General features: G+C 56.6%; 1 protein-coding gene across 2 annotated transcripts in view; it reads right to left on the bottom strand.

The window, feature by feature from the left end:
- Slc12a5 (solute carrier family 12 member 5) overlaps positions 1–14,802 on the bottom strand; it is a 41,659-nt gene extending 26,857 nt beyond the window's left edge. Inside the window, exons 1-3 of one of the 2 annotated variants that reach the window (XM_069989882.1) lie at positions 14,633–14,802; positions 717–811; positions 295–426 (exon numbers count right to left, since the gene is read on the bottom strand). In XM_069989882.1, the coding sequence (XP_069845983.1) occupies positions 295–426; positions 717–811; positions 14,633–14,753 (348 nt within the window). In that variant the 5' untranslated portion in view covers positions 14,754–14,802. Of the gene's footprint in view, positions 1–294; positions 427–716; positions 812–6,937; positions 7,272–14,632 lie in introns of those variants that run through there. The other variant, XM_069989883.1, reaches the window with a different exon arrangement.
- Positions 14,803–16,351: the final 1,549 nt, after the last annotated feature.

Here is a 16,351-nt window from a genome sequence, read left to right as displayed (position 1 = left end):
AAGGCCTGCATCAGTCCCTACCGCTGCAACTCATTCCCACCAACACTCCGGCCTACTCTTCCTCCACCTCCCTCCCTCTATTCTCCCCCGCCCCATCCCTTCATTCTGCTTCCCTCTGATGACATACCCTTCTTGCCTCCTCCAGCCTCCATCCCCACCCCTTTTCCTCCACCATCCATGGCCTCCCTTCTCCTCTTCATCTCCTCCCCCTCCTCCCTGCCCTGTCATCCATCCCTCCAACAGAATCCTCCAGTAGCCTCCCTCCCCCCTACTTCTTCTCCCCCAAGGCCCCACCTGCACCGGCTTCTTTTTTCCACCCTCATTGTTTTCTGCCTCTTCATGCTCCCTGCTTCCCTGGGGCAGGTTGGTGTAGTTGGCCAGGCCGCTGAGCAGGGAGGACACCATGGGGCTGGTGTCCATCTCCTCCTAAGGAGGAGAGGCATCTGTGTTAGGAAGCTGGGGGACCAGATTTTCAGGTGTGGGTGAGTGTGGAGGGGGTAAACTGGATGGTAGGAAGATGGAGGCCAAACTACTGAAGTTGGGGTAAGAGGGGAAAGGGGTAGAATTGAGGAGGGAAATGTGGGTGATCTGAGCAGAGGGGAAAAAGGAGGGTAAAGGAGGGATGGAGCTGAGGGAGGAGGCTGCAGAGAGGCTACTCTTCCCAGGGAGGGAGAGAGCAGCTGATGAGCTCTGGTCCAGCCACCTGAGTATCTCACCTCAAACAGGGCCATGTTCTTCCCATCGTACTCCTTTCCCTTCTCTGTGTCGGTGCTGTTGATGAAGGGACTGCTTTCCTTGGGGTTGCCATCACCTGAGAAAGCACACAAGTCAGGGGCCTGGCACTCACTGTTACTCCCTAACCACCCAGACACACAGTAGTGTGGCTTCAGGAACCCCCGGCCTCCTTGGGTCATATCCTGGAGAAGGGGGACACCTTCTTTGTAGCATGTATATGGAGCCCACACCCTGCCTGGTATGTTCTGGGTATTCAGTGAACAGGTGAGTGTTTTCCTGCTCCTGTGGGTTCTAGGTCACCAGGGGACCATCAGACTCTTCAGAGTTCTCTTCTTGAACATAATTGGTGTTTGGGGCAGACATGATCTCTCCTGGGGAGGAAGGCAAGAAGACAATACAGCCCGAAGCCCCAAAGACACTCACTCCACCTCTTGGAAATGTGACTGACTCCCTTCTGGTACCTCTATCCCCCTCCTTGTCAGTCATCTAGATTTCTACCATGTGCCGCCAACACAGGAATAGAGAGGGAACAAAACACAGAAAAAGACTGCCTCTGCCCTTCAGAAACCAGACCCAGGCCAGGGAGCCAAGCAGTAACCAGGAATTTCCAATCCAGAGTGATAAAGTCCAAGCAGAAAGATGAATAAGGCACTGTGGGAACTCAGGAGGGTGCTCAGTCCAGGATGGGAGGTCACAGAAGGCTTCCTAGAGGAAGTGACGTGTCAGCTGTGAACCAAAGGATGAGTAAGAACTAGACTGGGAGGGAGACGGGAGGGGGTTCTCCAGGCAGACAGAACAGCAGAACAGCATGTTCAATGGCTCAGAGGTGAGTTCGAGATGCTGAATGAAGTAGGATCTGGCTGAGTCTGAGGAAGGGGGCTGTGTGTATGGGGAGTGAGGAAGCAGCTAAAGAATGACCAGTGGATCGGCAAAAGACCTGCCTGAGAAGGTAAGGTGGAGAGTCCTTAAAGAATGAGCAGACCACGTTAAAGAATCGAGACCTCAGGTGTGGATGGACAATCATGGAACCGTTTCAGAGGTACCATGAACCGAGATGCGTTTTAGAGCGATACAGAAACAGAAAGCAATGCAGAAAGTTTCAGTAACCCAGGCAAGGACGGTTAAGATCCTGACTGCAGCAATGTGGGGCGCTGAATGGGCAGACTCAAGAATCACTGGCACATTTTTTTATGCCACATGTCTGGGAAGAAAAAGAAGAATAGAAGGAAATGCCTGGGGTTTCTACCATGGGTGAATGGGTGGATGATGGTGGTCCTTAATAAACTGGAAGGCTAGAAGTCAGAGTGACGAAGATGCCAAATGTAGTTGAGGGTTAGACACTTAAGGTCCTCAGGTGGCTATGTGCAGATGCCACTGGGTATATGGATAGGGTCTGCCTAGCTAGGCTGGGGTGTACAAGTGAGGGTGAGGGATAAGCCACGTATCCAGATGATCACTCACTCAAGGAGAGTCTCTGAAGCAAAGGCAGAGTCCTTCAGAAAGATCTGAGGTGTCCATTGGACACATCCCCTCGGCCCCATCAACCTTCCTCAGCCCCAAGGCTGAATCCCAGCAGTAGACAACTCTCTAAATCTCTGGGGAGATTCCTCACTGACCAATCCCAAGTGAGATGGAGGCCTTTTGGGACTTGGCATCTCTTATCTCTTTATCTCTTGGCATTCCTCCCCATTCCCCATTCAAATTCTCTGCATCCTTCTCCCTGCCTCCCGGAAACCTGCCTCAGTCACCCAGCTAGGGCCGGTGTTCACAGCATGACCCACCTGATCTCACCCTGACTAAAAATGACTTGACATAAAGCTGCATCGATGCCAGGGAAACTCACTGCCACCCAGCCTCCTTCACCACCTCATCTATCCAGGCAGCCTGGGTGCCTAATATAGAGGGTCACTACCAGCTCTTTTTTCTCACATGGGTGACTTCCTATGAATGTGACTCCTCCTTTCCCATTGGAGTCTACTACATCATAGATGCAGGAAATAGTCTTTAGATGTGGATTCTCTAAGGTCTTCCTTCATACTCCAGGGTCTCAAAACAGCTGTCTGGAGCCAGACAACAGAGTGTTGAGGTAGGTAGGTAGATAGGTAGGTTTTCTATGTGTCTCTGTCTCTGTCTCCCCCATCCGTCCCCCCTCTCTCTGTGTCTCTGTATCTGTGTCTGTCTGTCTGTCTGTCTGTCTGTCTGTGTCTCTGTCTCTCTCTGTCTGTCTCTGTCTCCCCCATCCGTCCCCCCTCTCTCTGTGTCTCTGTATCTGTGTCTGTCTGTCTGTCTGTCTGTGTCTCTGTCTCTCTCTGTCTGTCTCTGTCTCCCCCATCCGTCCCCCCTCTCTCTGTGTCTGTCTGTCTGTCTGTCTGTGTCTCTGTCTGTATCTGTCTCTCTCTGTCTGTCCCCCAGTTCTGGGGCTTGATTCATGGTCTAGGTGCTGTCCCTGAGCCGCTCTGGCTGGGGGCTAATGTACACTCTACTGCTTGAGGCACAGCTTCACTTGTAGCTTTCTGGTGGTTTACTGGAGGTAAAAGTCTCCTGGACTTTCTTGCACATGCTGGCTTTGAACTACAATCCTCAGATCTCAGTCTTCTGAGTAGCTAGGATTACAGGTGTGAGCCACCAGTGCCTGGCTTTTTTTTTTTTTTTGCTTTGTTTTTGTTTTGTGCCAGTACTGTGGCTTGGATTCAAGGTCTAGGTGCTGGCTCAGCTTTTTCATTCAAGGCTGGCATTTTATTGCTTGAGCCATGGTCCCACTCTGGCTTTTTGCTGGTTAACTGGATGTAAGAGTCTCAAGGATTTTCCTGGCTTGGCTTTGAACCATGATTCTCAGATCTCACCCTCCTGAGTAGCTAGAATTATGACCTGGGTGTCACTGGTGCCCAGCTTCTCTCTCCTTTTAAACTGCTGACGAGATTTGGCCTGTTCTTGATGCACTATGTAGGAACTAGAGAAGGTGCAAGGACATGAGGTGAAAGGAAATGTCCCATAGCTAAGGGAAAGGGGTGGAGTCCCGGAAATCTAGGCTCCGGACTCAGCTTTGTTGCTGCGTCTTCAGGGCAGGCCAGTCTTCTTTGCCATGGGGTACCGATTGTGCCTAACTCAGGGTGAGTGATTAGTGGGTTCACTGGAATAATGCACATTGGGTGTCCCCACCCTTACAAGTATAGCTATTAATGTCACTATTACAAGTCTCCGGTGCCCAACCAACTGGTGCTCCTCACCCCACGTCCATCCTCCACGGCAAGATTTAGGGGCTGCCCTGTTTCCCGTCAGGTCCCCCCCCCCGCCCTCCCCACCCCCCCCCCCAGCGCCTCCCTCTGCCTTCCACACCTTTACCCAGGGAGGGAGGAGGAGGGCTAGGTGCAGGAGGTGACTAGGTGGCGAGAAGAAGGGCGTCCTGGCCCAAGACCCCAGAACTAGGCAGCCCGACTCTGGTCTCCATGGTGACCGCGCGGGCCAAAAGCGCTGCGCGGAGCGGAGCCGGCCACGCGCCCGCAGCCGCTTATGTAACGCGGCGGCGCGGCCGCGCAGAGCCAGACGACAGGCCAAATCCCCGCCAGGAGAAGAGGGCAGGGAAGGGGGGCGGCTCGGTAAGCTCGTCCCGGGTCCCGCCTTTCCATCCGCTGTCTGGGCGGGACGCCAGGCTCCTGGCCTTGTCACCACAGCCAAAGGCCGATTTCGTCCCCCCCCCTCCCCCAGGAACGCCAGGCGCACCAGTTGAGGAGGGGAGCGGGGGAAGGGGGGAAGGCAGGGTGGGGAGGGAGCTTCTGAGTTCTCCAAGGAACAGGACGGCAAAGGGGAAACAGAGAGCCGGAGTGGTGGGGGAGAGCCGAGTGGCCCCAACGGGGAGGGAGGCCGGGCCAGACGGAGGCTGAGCCCTCCCCGCCCCGCCCCCTGGGAGCTCTCAGCCCGAATCGGCTTTCAATTAAGCTGTGGCGGCCAGGGCTCCCGGGGAGGAAACTGGAGAGCGGCGGAGGGCTAGGGGGCCTCCCCCCGGGGCCTAGGGCTGGACCTGGGGGAATCCCTAGGCCCGCTTGGGGAGGCAGAGGGGGCTCAGACCTCAAGGGAAAAGGAGAAGTAGACGCCTGGGACAAGATCCTTAGGGTGTTCTTTGGCCCAGAGAAGACCTCTTCCCGGAGGTCAGCATCCGGGTCCTCCCATCCAGCTCCAAGAACCTAGATTCCGATTCCAGGGGCTTTTCGTCTCTCTCTTCAAGCTCAGAAAGTCTTCAGCAACTCCTACCACTTCCTCTAGGATCCCAGGAGGCCTTTCCCCTCTGGGACCCAGAATGCCTGACGCAGATTCTGTCCACTCCAGTTCCAAGTCCTGGACCCTATCTACAGAAAGGTCTCCAGATGGGCTCCGGCTTCGGTGTTTAGAAACTAATAGGGAGGAGGACAACCGAAAGAGTTCCTCATTCGACTCCTATTGCCCACACATAGATGCCTCTTTGCTAGGCCTCCAGAGACCCCAGGGAAATCTAGAGGCCCACTGAAGCTTTGGTAGAGAAAGCAGGTGCTAGGAGATCAGGCTAAATGGGGGGGGGGGGGGAGCAGAGAGATTACCTCCCAAGCAGCGGAGCCCCTGTCCCAAAATGGAAGGGGATTCCAGAAGGAAACGACACCTCCTTGCTCCCTGGGCACTGCCTTTAGGACTTCTGGAGCTGCTGCAGACAGGCTTTTTGGCAAACCCCCTCCCCCTCCAGCTGAAGCCCGCGGGTGGAGACGGCGATCGGATGAGGTGACCTCAGGGTCACTGGAGAGATGGATGAGCTGGGCAGCAAGGCAGTGCTGGCTCCTGTACAGGACCCAGCCCCGGGGATAAACGGGGAGGGGGAGGGCTCTCCGGCAAAGGATTTGGGACCTCTGATGTCCTAACCTTTTCAAACCCCCATTTAGCCCTGACTTGGGATCCAGAATGGAGGATCCCAGAGTCAAATCTGCCAATGTCTGGAAGATCATGTTTGTTTTGGGGGAGCTTGGGGGACCCCTTCAGCCATCTCCCGCACCCAGAGGTCTGCGGGACTCTCGGCCCAGAGGGTCAAGCAATGCCCAAGGGAGCGTTTGAAGGCGCTGAGCGCAGACAGCAGGCGCGGGAGGCGCGCTACTGCGCAAGGGACGCCGCGCCACCGGAGGGTGGGGGCTGGGGGCGGCTGACAGCCGTGATGGATGGCTGAGGCCGCTGGGGGGCGGCGGGGGGGGGCGCCTGGGAACCCGAGGGGCTGGCTGGCCCCAAGACCTCGGAACCGGGAGGCCGCGGGGGAGGAAGGGGGCGATCAGGAACAGCAAAAGCACTCGCTGGGCGCCCCTTAGCTTCTGACAAATCTCCGCACCCACCGCAGCAGTGTCCGCAGTGTCGGTGCTGCGGAGCGGGGATTCGGTGGCTGGGACCCCGTGTCTGCGTGCGGCCTCCCACCACGAAAGCTAAGATAGCTACCTAGAAAGACTCTTCCCTACCCCGCCCTGGAAACCACACCGCTGGCCCCGGGATACCAAGAGAAGGGGCGAGAGGGAAGAAAGGAGGGTGATGGAGCTTCTCGTCCTGCATAGGAACCCACGGGGAAACGGCCAGGAGAGGAGATTGCGCAAAGTAGAGCTGGAAATCTAGAGGAGGTAGCTTCAGACTGAGGTCGGAACTCGGGAAGCCTCGGGGGAGGGGTCTGGATTGCACCAAGTGTCCCCTGAGGGGACACCTCGGCCCAGACGGGGGGCTGTCACATGCTCCCAACCATCACGGCCACCTTTCCCCCACCTTCCATCTGGAAGGCTCAGAGCGAGGGACTGCAGCAGACTGCGCCCCCAGGCGCCGCCGGTCCCCGCTCTGCGCCAGGACGCCCGGGTCCCTCATCGGGGAAAGGAGCCATCCCCACCCCCCCCCACCCCCAACCCGTCGAGCTGCATGTCAGCCCACTCTAGATTTCCCATCCCCTTCCTGCCGCTTCCTCGGCTCAGTTAACCCAAGTCTGCCCCCCCCCCGCCCCCCAGGCCGCTAATCACGACCACCCCTCCGGGCCCCGTTCTGCCCCCCGGGCGCGGCGCGTTCCAGCACCTCGGACAGCGCCTGGCGCATTCCAACGGAGCGAGGCTGGGGCGGCGCGTCCGCCGCCCGGGGGCTTTACTGCAGGCGGCGGCCCCCGCTCCGCCTCCCACCCGGAGCCGCCCCCTCCCGTCCCCGGCGCCCCCGGACCACCGCTTACCGGGGTTGGCTCCCCCGTCGCCGTCCTCGCAGTCCGTCAGGTTGTTTAGCATGGTGGCGGCGCGGCTCCGGGCCGGGGATGCTGCGCGCCGCTTCGCCCGCACCCCTCTGCCCGCCTTGGCCGCTCCCGCCGCCCGCCCGCCGCCCGCCCGCCCGCTCTAGCTCTCGCTCGCTCGCTCTCCGCTCCACGGAGGAAGAAGCTGCAGTGCCCGCCCGCCCGCCCGCCCGGCGCACACACTCTCGCACGGACACACGCTCACACCCGCGCGCGCCCCCTCGCAGCCGCGGCGCGGCTCACCTCATCCCGTATGCAGGAGGCGTGAGCCACTGGCGGGCTGGGGGGGGAGCCCGGGGGAGGAGAGGCCGGGGGCGGGCCGAGCGAGCCCCACGGCCCCCTCGCCGGAAAACAGGGGGCTTGCGCGGGTGGGATGAGAGGAGGCGGGGGGGGGCGCAGCCCTCACCTCCCCCAGCAGACGCAGCTCCCCCCCCCCACACTCTCTCTCTCTCTCTCTCTCTCCGGCGCAGGCGGGGCCCGGCACGTGGGCAGGTGCCATCCCGCGCCCTAAAAATAACGGCAGGGAACTAGGTCGCGGCCGCGGGGAGGCGGCCCCGCAGCGGCTGCCTGACTGGGGGGTCTGGGGTCACCCTCCCCCGAGGGAAGATAAGGGGGACTGGGGCGGTGAAGGGTGCTGCCATGGAATCTGGGGCCCTCGGGAGTCGGTCTGCCGAGCTGGAGAGGCCTATCCGGCGGGGAAGCGAAGCCGGAGGCTGGAGCGGGAGGGATGCAGAGCCCAAGGCCTTATAGGCAAAGCGCGCTGGGCTGCGCCCCTCCCCGGGGGGTGGGGGGTCGGTCACTGGGCTGTCTGTCTGGCCCCTCCTGGTTGCAAATGGGCGAGTTACAGAGAACTCTCTCCCGTTGCTTAGAACGGACAGGCGTGTCAGCACCTCACCCCCAAGGCAAGTCTCTGGAATGCACACGGGGACTTTCAGACAGGGGAGAATGGGCCTGGGGTGGGAGAGGAGGCAGCACCGGGGTTTGGGGGAGTATTTACTTTCCACCCAGGATGGTGCAGCCTCTGGGGAGGACGGGCTGAGGCCCGGGCTGGCCAGGAACCGGGTGGGGGAGGGGAAACTGGGCTGCTTGACTGTTGGGGACCAGATTTTCTCCTGGGGCGGGAGTTGTCTAATCCCCTAATCCAGGATTGCTTTCTGAGGCTTCCAGAGTTGACATGCTGTCCATGGTCCCCCCTCCTCGGCTAAAACCAGTCCCCTCTCCCCTCCACACACAGAGAGGGCTTTGATTATCCTCAGATGCATTGGCACCCTAGAATCCGGGCTGGAGCCAGTGGTGGAGACTTCTTGGGAAAGGGGCATCTAAAGTTTGGGCCCTTGGCGTCTCTGGAAACTAAACACATGAGGGCAGGAGTAAATGAAGGGAAAATGTCTTCACAGCCTTATTGCCAATGCTAGTCCTCTCGATTCCCAGGGCTACAGGATTGGGTGAGGATGGGTCATCCTGCACCATGCTCAGCTTACCTTCTCTATGTGCAAAACACGAAGAATCAAAGAGGGAAGACGTTTGCCTATGGACATAACGCTAGTGAATGATGGAATTCAGCCTAGCACCTCACTCTTTTTACTCTAATTTAGGGCCTTTCTTCTAACAGGACCCCCTTGTAAATTAGTCTTGCCCTTGATTAAAAGGAAGGAGCCGAGTATAGTAATGTACCCCTGTAATCTCAGCATTTAAGAAGCTGGAGCAGAAGGATCCGAGTTTGAGGCCAGCCTGGGACTATATAGCAAAACTTGTCTCAAAATAGGAAAGGGAGGGAAGAAGGGAGAGAGAAGAAAAGAAGAGGAGGGAATGGGAGGTGGGGAGAGAGGGAAGCAGGGTCACAGTTAAGCTGCTCAGCAGCCTCTAATTCTCCAGCTCCTAAAAAGAAAACATCAGGGATTGAGTCTAAAATGAACTTTGCCCCTTTGATACTCAGGCTTCAGATCTTCAGGGTTAGAGGGGCCTTTTGCCTCATGACTGAAGACCTTCGATGGTCCCCAAGAGTCGTTCACAGCCACTGAAACCTTTAGAAGGCAGGCTGTTTCAGAACCATGGACAGTACCCATAGTTTTCTTTTTCTTTTTTCTTCACACAAATTTGTGAATGGTCTCAGATTGGGTCAGCCATGGAGGCTTTTGCAGGTGTCTCCGAGGGTCTCAGCCATGAGGTATCACTACCACGCAGCTTTGTGGATGCCCTGCCAACCCTTTAGACTCTCCCAAAGACACACGCGCGCGCGCGCGCGCACATACACACACACACACACACACACACACACACACACACACACACACACACACAGATGGTTTTGGATTGGTGATAGGTGATGAAAGGATAGCAGTAGAAAGACCATTTTTCAAGAATTTCTCAACACTCCACCCCCAGCAGCAGCAACAGCAGCAGCAATGTGGTCTTCCATTACTCTGCAGAGATGTGTAACACAGGAACACATGTCAAGTATGCTTGTTTGAGAAATACCGTGGAAAAAGACAAGTTGCCAAAGTTCCACAGCAATCCCAGGTCTGGGATGTTCCTCTGGGAAGTATTTTCCTCCATTTGTGTCCCAGAGCTAGTGCAACTCCAGGCCACTCGGGGAGTGACCCAACATCAGGAAAATCTAGCACTCTAGGAGGTTGGGGTGAAGGCAGAGTGATTTCTCTTGAAGCTCTATCCATCCTCCCTCATTGGAGTTTTGATCTCTTGATTTTTGAGTTTTGATCTGGGATTCATGGATTGTGGTACTATCCTGAGATCCCCTCCAAAGTCTGTGTGCCCCTGGACCTCTGGGCCTCAGTATCCTCATTTGTAAACTGAAAGGGATAAGGATTCATAATCCTATGCTTTCTGACAATGAGTCTTAGACTACAGTCACAAAGTTCTTCCTTTGGGCTCCAGACCAAGTATGATACAGTCCCAGAGGAAGACCCCAATCTTCAATTCTTAAACCCCTCACCTCTCAAGGAGACTGAGCCTTATTCTGGGATGATACCAACTTTCTGGGGTGAACACCTCTATTTGGTCAGTAAGAAATGGCCCTCAGCTCTAAGACCCAGGCACAAGGCTGCCCACTCAGTACTTTCTCCACCCAAAGCTCTGGGTTCCAGAGCCCTCAGAAGATGTAATGCTAACAGAATGCTCTCATTAAAGCAACACAAAAAAATGCAGAGCTGGGCAGGGTCCTATTTTTGAACTCTGAATCTCTACAATTTATACCCCTCCCACCTTATGCTTCTCAGAAAGGAAAAAAAAGCTCAGAGAAGCTGTTCTCCCTTGATCAGGATTTGAGAACTGAAAGAGACTTTATACATATTTTTCCCCACTAACCACTTATAGTGACACTGGAGTCTGGGAATGGAAATAGAACAGAAGGAATTTTCTTCATGGAGTAAACTTGTGACACTGGGGACTAGAATCCAGCTCCCCAACCTCTAGCCCAAGGCTCCATCCACTGAATCAGAAGCGGGGGGGGGGGGGGTGGGCATCCGGAGAAAACTGCAGTCAGCTGACTTGGGTCTTTTTTTTCCCCAGCAGGAAGTGTATGTTCTCTCTGATGGTTCAATCCCTACCCACCCGTATCTCCATGGCACTACCCCACAACCTGCCCACCTACCCTCAGCTGTGGTGGTCTGGAGCAAAGGCCCTGAGCTCTCTCTTCCTTCCAACTTCCCCCCATCTGCATGCCCCATCCTCCAGACTCCAAATCCTAGCAGTGAATTGAGGAGTCCGGTGCATAGCACCCCCTCCACACACACACACACACAGGGCTCACTGCGAGCACGTCAACCACCACCGTCTCCGTGGCAACCAGGGGCTTAATTAACAGGCTGCAGCCCTGTCACCATAGCAACAGAACCCCAACAGCCCCCCTATTCCCCTGCAGACTCAGCCTATCTCTCCCCTTTTCCCAATCCAGACCCCCTCTCACTGACCCCAGCCCCACCCCATCCCACCTGGAGAGCTAAGGCCTGCAGATCACTCTGGTTCATTGAGAAGAGAGAAGCAGAGAGGAGGGGGATGAGAGAAAGAGAGAGAAAGAGACTTGTCACCATGGCAACTGCAGCCCGTTCATAACCAGTTTGTTGCCATGGAGAATCTGGGCTCACCTTGGGCTGAGGTACTGGGCAGTGAGGTGCTGAGTCCTATGAAACTGAGGCTACAGCAACCAGAAAACTTATTGGACAGAGATCTCCAGATTGTGTATGAGAGATGAAGAGGGAGGGAGAGAGGAGGAGGAGGAAGGGAGGGGGGAGAGTAAATAACGGCAGCATCCTTCCCAATTTACAGATTGAGAGATTGAGATGTGAGGCTTCCAAATGGTTACGGGGGATGCAGACAGCTTGACCCTTCTAGGTGATCAGAAATCTTAGCATTTTGTGTGTGTGTGTGTGTGTGTGTGTGTGTGTGTGTGTGTGTGTGTGTGTGTGTGTGTGTGTGTGTGTGTGTGTGTGTACACACGCATGCTGGCATTGGGGCCTGGACAATGTCCCTAAGTTCTTTTTCTCAAGGCAAGCACTCTACCACCTAAGGCACAGCTCCACTTCTGGATTTTCTGTTGGTTAATTGGAGACTCACAAACTTTCCTGCTTAGGCTGGCTTTGAACCTTGATCCTCAGATCTCAGCCTCCTGAGTAGCTAGGATTATAAGCATGAGCCACCCACACCTGGAAACTCCTAGTTTTCTATAGCTGGAAGGGCCATTCTTGTCAATTTACACTGAGGCCTGGGGAGAGAAGCAAAGTGCCCAAGGCAACAACACCATAGGATCTGAGCGAGAACATGGCTGTCTTTGGTCCTGCTCCATCCCCCTAGCCTAAAATGCACTCCCTCCCCCTCAACATTAGTCCTGCCTGTCCTATGGCTCTTTCCAGTTTCCTAACTCCTGAAAAACTGAGGCACAGCGTGGGACCTAAATTAATGGAGGGGGGATATTTCAGCATTGTAACAGTTGGTCCCAGGCCCACCTGTATTCAACCAGGTCACCATCAGTCTTCCTGTGGAACAGGTGAGCAGCTGAGACACGAGGTGGACTGCAGCCCGGGTTAATGGTGGGTCAGACCAGGGCTCAGCCTCTAAGTGGCCTCTCCCACCCTCTGTGCGTCACACTGCCCCTGAGAGCTGCTATTTTGGCAGCAGAGAGCATCCCAAGGGGCAAGCTCTAGTCCCTGGGCCTAGAGTAAAGGCCAATGCTCACACACCTGTGCCCTGCAGTCTCCCCCCCCCCCCGTCACTCTCACCCCTCCCTTTGGGCCTGGGACAAGAGGTGGGAGAACATCTCTCTGGGACCAGAAGGCTGACACAAGAACAGCTGTGAAAAAGGCTCCACCAGATGCTGCATTCCCCTGGGTGCCCTTGTCTAAATCCCCACAGGGTGACCTTTAAGGAGGAGATGCTTGAGGCCATCTCAGGGCTTGAGAGGTTAAAAGTCACTCAAACCATTCCCAAGATAGAACTTCAAGTGCAAGCTTATGTGGAGGTGCCCATCCCACAGACACAGAAATACACCCACCAGCAAGCCCATGGACACACTAGCAATACAGTGACACACATAAGCACTGAGCCACTGAGGTGCATGTGCATGCACACACACACACAGCCACAAGCACATAGTATTGTACACATATCCATTTTGCACACACATTTGCACAAAGCCTGGCACTATGTTTTACTTCAACTGTGCAGAAACTTGACAGTATGAATGGAAAGACTGAACAATCACCTTGGGACACAGTACATGGCCATCTTGTTTCCAGGTGAGGGACTGGGTTGCAGAACCACTTTCTTGTTTGTAGAGCCCTGAGTGTCTACTAAAAGCCAAGCTCTGGGTCTGGATCTCAGAACACAAAGATATAAGGATAGGGTGCCTGACCTTGAGATGTTCTAATGAAGAGACAGAGGGGTAAATAACCGCCATCCATTGGAATGTGTGCTCCAGTGAGTGGGCTGGAAAGGAATGGCCAGCGCTACCTGGGAGGGAGGGAAGGTAGGAAGGACTTGTGGAGGGGATGAAATGAGCTATAACTCATAGGAGGAGTAGGAGTTTTCCTGGCTTATGGAGGTGGTAAGTGGACAGAGATAGATATATATACCAGGCAGGAACAGAAAAAGAAAGGATTTGAATGACAGACTGAAGGCCTTCACAGTGCAGGGCATCCTGTGTGGGGGATGATTAGAGCAGGCCTGGAGGTAGAGACAGCAGCGAGGAGGCTGTAATCAGAGCCCTGTGAGATATGGAAGGCTTGGACCAGGAGGACAGTGACAGGAGAGAAATGCAGACAGATCCTGGATCAGTTTGGGAGGTCAGTGGCCAAGTCATGAGGACCAATTACATTTGGTGAGAGAAGAGGAGGCGTGGAGAATGCCTCCAGATTGCTGACTTTTTTTTTTTTTTTTTTAAATTCTGGAAGGCTGATAGGCCATTCGTGAAAAATGCGAAAAGGAACAAGACAAATTCCAGGACAGACAGGCCAAAAAAATCCCAGTGTCCGCATCCAGGAAGCGCTCAGTTCGTAGGACTGGGGCCCTGCGGAAGTCCGGGCCTGGACTTGTCCATCTATGCGGTGAAGAGGTTGGCCAAGGAAACCCCTGAGGACCCCTGGGGGTGTGGGCCCATGGGCTTGCTCGGGGCAGGACGAGCTCACCCGCGGCTCGGCAGCGACCCCTGGCGGGCCCCGGAGGCACATTCCCCACACCCCCCTCCCCGCGCCAGGTCACTCCAAGCCGATTGGCCTCGTTCCTTCCAGTCTAGGGGCGCAGAGCTAGGGAGAGGGCGCCTCGTAAGTGCCCCCTGCAGGAGAGATGCTCTCCGCCGCCGGGGTGAGAGGATCCCGGTCCTCTGAACCCCGCGTGTAACTTCCATTAACCAAGGCTTTGGGCTGGTGAGGAAGACGCCCCCACCCCCGCCTGCCCTGGCCTCTCCCTACCCCTCGGGGTAGCTACAGGACAGAGAGAGCCGAGTTCCCCAAGATCAGGACGTAGGGGTTACCCGAGATCTAGCTGCTCGGGATTCAAACTAACTTCCCTGTCTACCCTTCCCCCAGGTCGAAGAGCGAAGGAGCCACCAGACACCCAGGGCCCGCCCACCTGGCACCTGCCTCGGTGGCCTTAATTCCTGTCCCTCCCGGCCCCGTTCCCATCTTCCTAGCCCAACCCCTTCCCGCGGGTCGCGCTTTCCGGGGGTCTCCACATCGACCGAGCCCCGCCTCCTCCCCTCGGGTCTGGACACACCCCTCAAGCACACAGTCCCCCTTTCCCCTCATCCCGTCTCCCTCCCTCTTACGTCTCCTACTGGAGGTACCCCGCCTCTTCACGGTCACCTCGGCCCATTCCCCGCCGAGACCCCATCCCCTCCGCGGCGGGATCGTCCCCTCCTTCGCCCCCACCCCGCCCCCTGAGCCCCAACGCTCGGCCGCCCGCTCCGCAGCGTGGCCCCGCCCACCTCGGCTCTGGCCACGCCCCCTCATACTTTCCGCTCGGGCGCCCCTAGTCCCTCGGTGGGTCCCCACTGCTCTCGCTTCTCTGGGGGACCCCCCACCCCCCATTTCAGCCCCTCCGCTCCCGGCATCAGGCCCGCCCCGCCCACGCCGCGACCCCGCCCACCGCGACCCCGCCCCCTGCGGTGGCCCCGCCCCCTGCGGCCTCTACCTTTGACGTCTTCCCCCGGGAGGTGGCGGGGGTCCGCGACTGAATGTCTGCGCGACTCGGGATCAGCGGTGCGGGCGGGCGCCGCGGCGGGCAGCGAGGTGACCGTGAACCTGCGGCTCATGGCGCGGAGCGGGGCCGGCCGGCGGCGCGGCCTGGATCGCACAAGTGGCCGCAGCCGGGCTCCCCGAGCGAGACAGAGCGGCTCCCGCCCGCCCGCCGCCCCCCGCCCCCCGCCCCGCGCCCGCCCCGCGCCGCGCAGGGTCCTAGTGCCCGCTGCGCGGGGCCTCCCAGAATCGGGCCACGGCTCTCCGAGGCCCTGGGCTCTCAGACCCACCTGGGGAGCCCACCCACCTGTGAGTCATTCCTCCCGGGGAGGCCCGGCGTGTGGCTCCCGCGGCCCGGGGCAGCCTCTGCTGGTGTCCCAGACACCTGTCCCGTCGACTCACCCATTCATTCAGCAGGTTGATGGCCTCCAGTGTTTCAGGCAATGGTGCCAGGCTGGGCCACTGAGGACACAGTGAGTGAGAGGAACTGGCTTCTTGTCCTCCTGTGGCCTGTGTTCTAATGAGAAGAGAAGGAAGGAAGTGTGAGTGAGCAAACACACCATCATATATCTGTGAAGGAAAAAACAGGGTCGCCGAGTTTGGCGCGGGGGTGGGGGAGGGGGAGCTGCTTTCATGGTGGCCCCTGAAAGGTTCTCAGAAGATATTTCAGCTGAGACCTCACAGGAGAGGAGCCAGCTGTGCAAAAGCCTGGGGGTGAAGTAGCAAATGCAGAGGCCTTGTGGGGGGAGAGCCAGCCTGCACCGATCAAGAGCAGCAAGATGGCCATTGTGTCTGGAACAGAGTGGAGAAGAGACTGATAGTAGCTGAGGGAGGGGAGGGAGGCAGATCAGATTTTTTCTTTTCTTTTTTTAAGTCTTAGGGGAGGAGCTTGGGTTCTTAATTGGAAAGGGATACCACTGGTAGTTTCAGTCTGGGTAATGACATGATGTAATTTATTTGTGTGTGTGTGTATCTGTGTGTGTGTTTGTGTGTGAATATGTGTGAGACACAAGAGACAGTGAGAATATATGTATGTGCATGTACTCTTTCTAGGGCTTGAACTCAGACCCTGCGCACTGACCCTGTGCTTTTTTGCTCAAGGCTAGCACTATACCACTTGAGCCACAGTGCCACTTCCAGCCTTTGGGTAGTTAATTGGAGCTAAGAATATGGTTTCCTTCCCCGGGCAGGCTTTGAACTGGGATCCTCAAAGCTCAGCCTCTTGAGTAGCGAGGATTACAGGTGTGAGCCACCAGTGTCCAGCATTTCAATTTCAATTTTAGCAAGACTGGTTCCTCTGGCAGCTAAGTAGACATGGGATTAAAGAGCAGGAGTGGACAGTTGAAGTCTAGTGAGGAGCCCCCTGAAGGCCCCAGGAGACAGTGGCCTGCCTAGAGAGGTAGCAGCCACCTGATTCCAGAGAAGGTCTGGAAGTAAAGGCAGCAGAGCCTACAAGGCATGTGAGTGGAATCGAAGAGGGCCTCTGGAAACTCTAACTGTGGGAGAGTGTTGGGGAGGCAAAAATCACACTAGGAAACAGTTCAGTCGTGTTGGTGATGCTGGAGACATATACTCTGAAGGAGGAGCCCACATAGCCATCCCAGGGGCCACGCAGAGGCAGGCATGCACAGGAGAAAGATTATTATAAGGTTTATTAGAGGAGCCGTATTTCCCC

The sequence above is a fragment of the Dipodomys merriami genome, unplaced genomic scaffold, assembly GCF_024711535.1.
Source record: "Dipodomys merriami isolate MVZ:Mamm:240054 unplaced genomic scaffold, mDipMer1.0.p SCAF_39, whole genome shotgun sequence".
Lineage (NCBI taxonomy): Eukaryota > Metazoa > Chordata > Mammalia > Rodentia > Heteromyidae > Dipodomys > Dipodomys merriami.
This window is presented reverse-complemented; position numbering and strand designations above follow the sequence as displayed.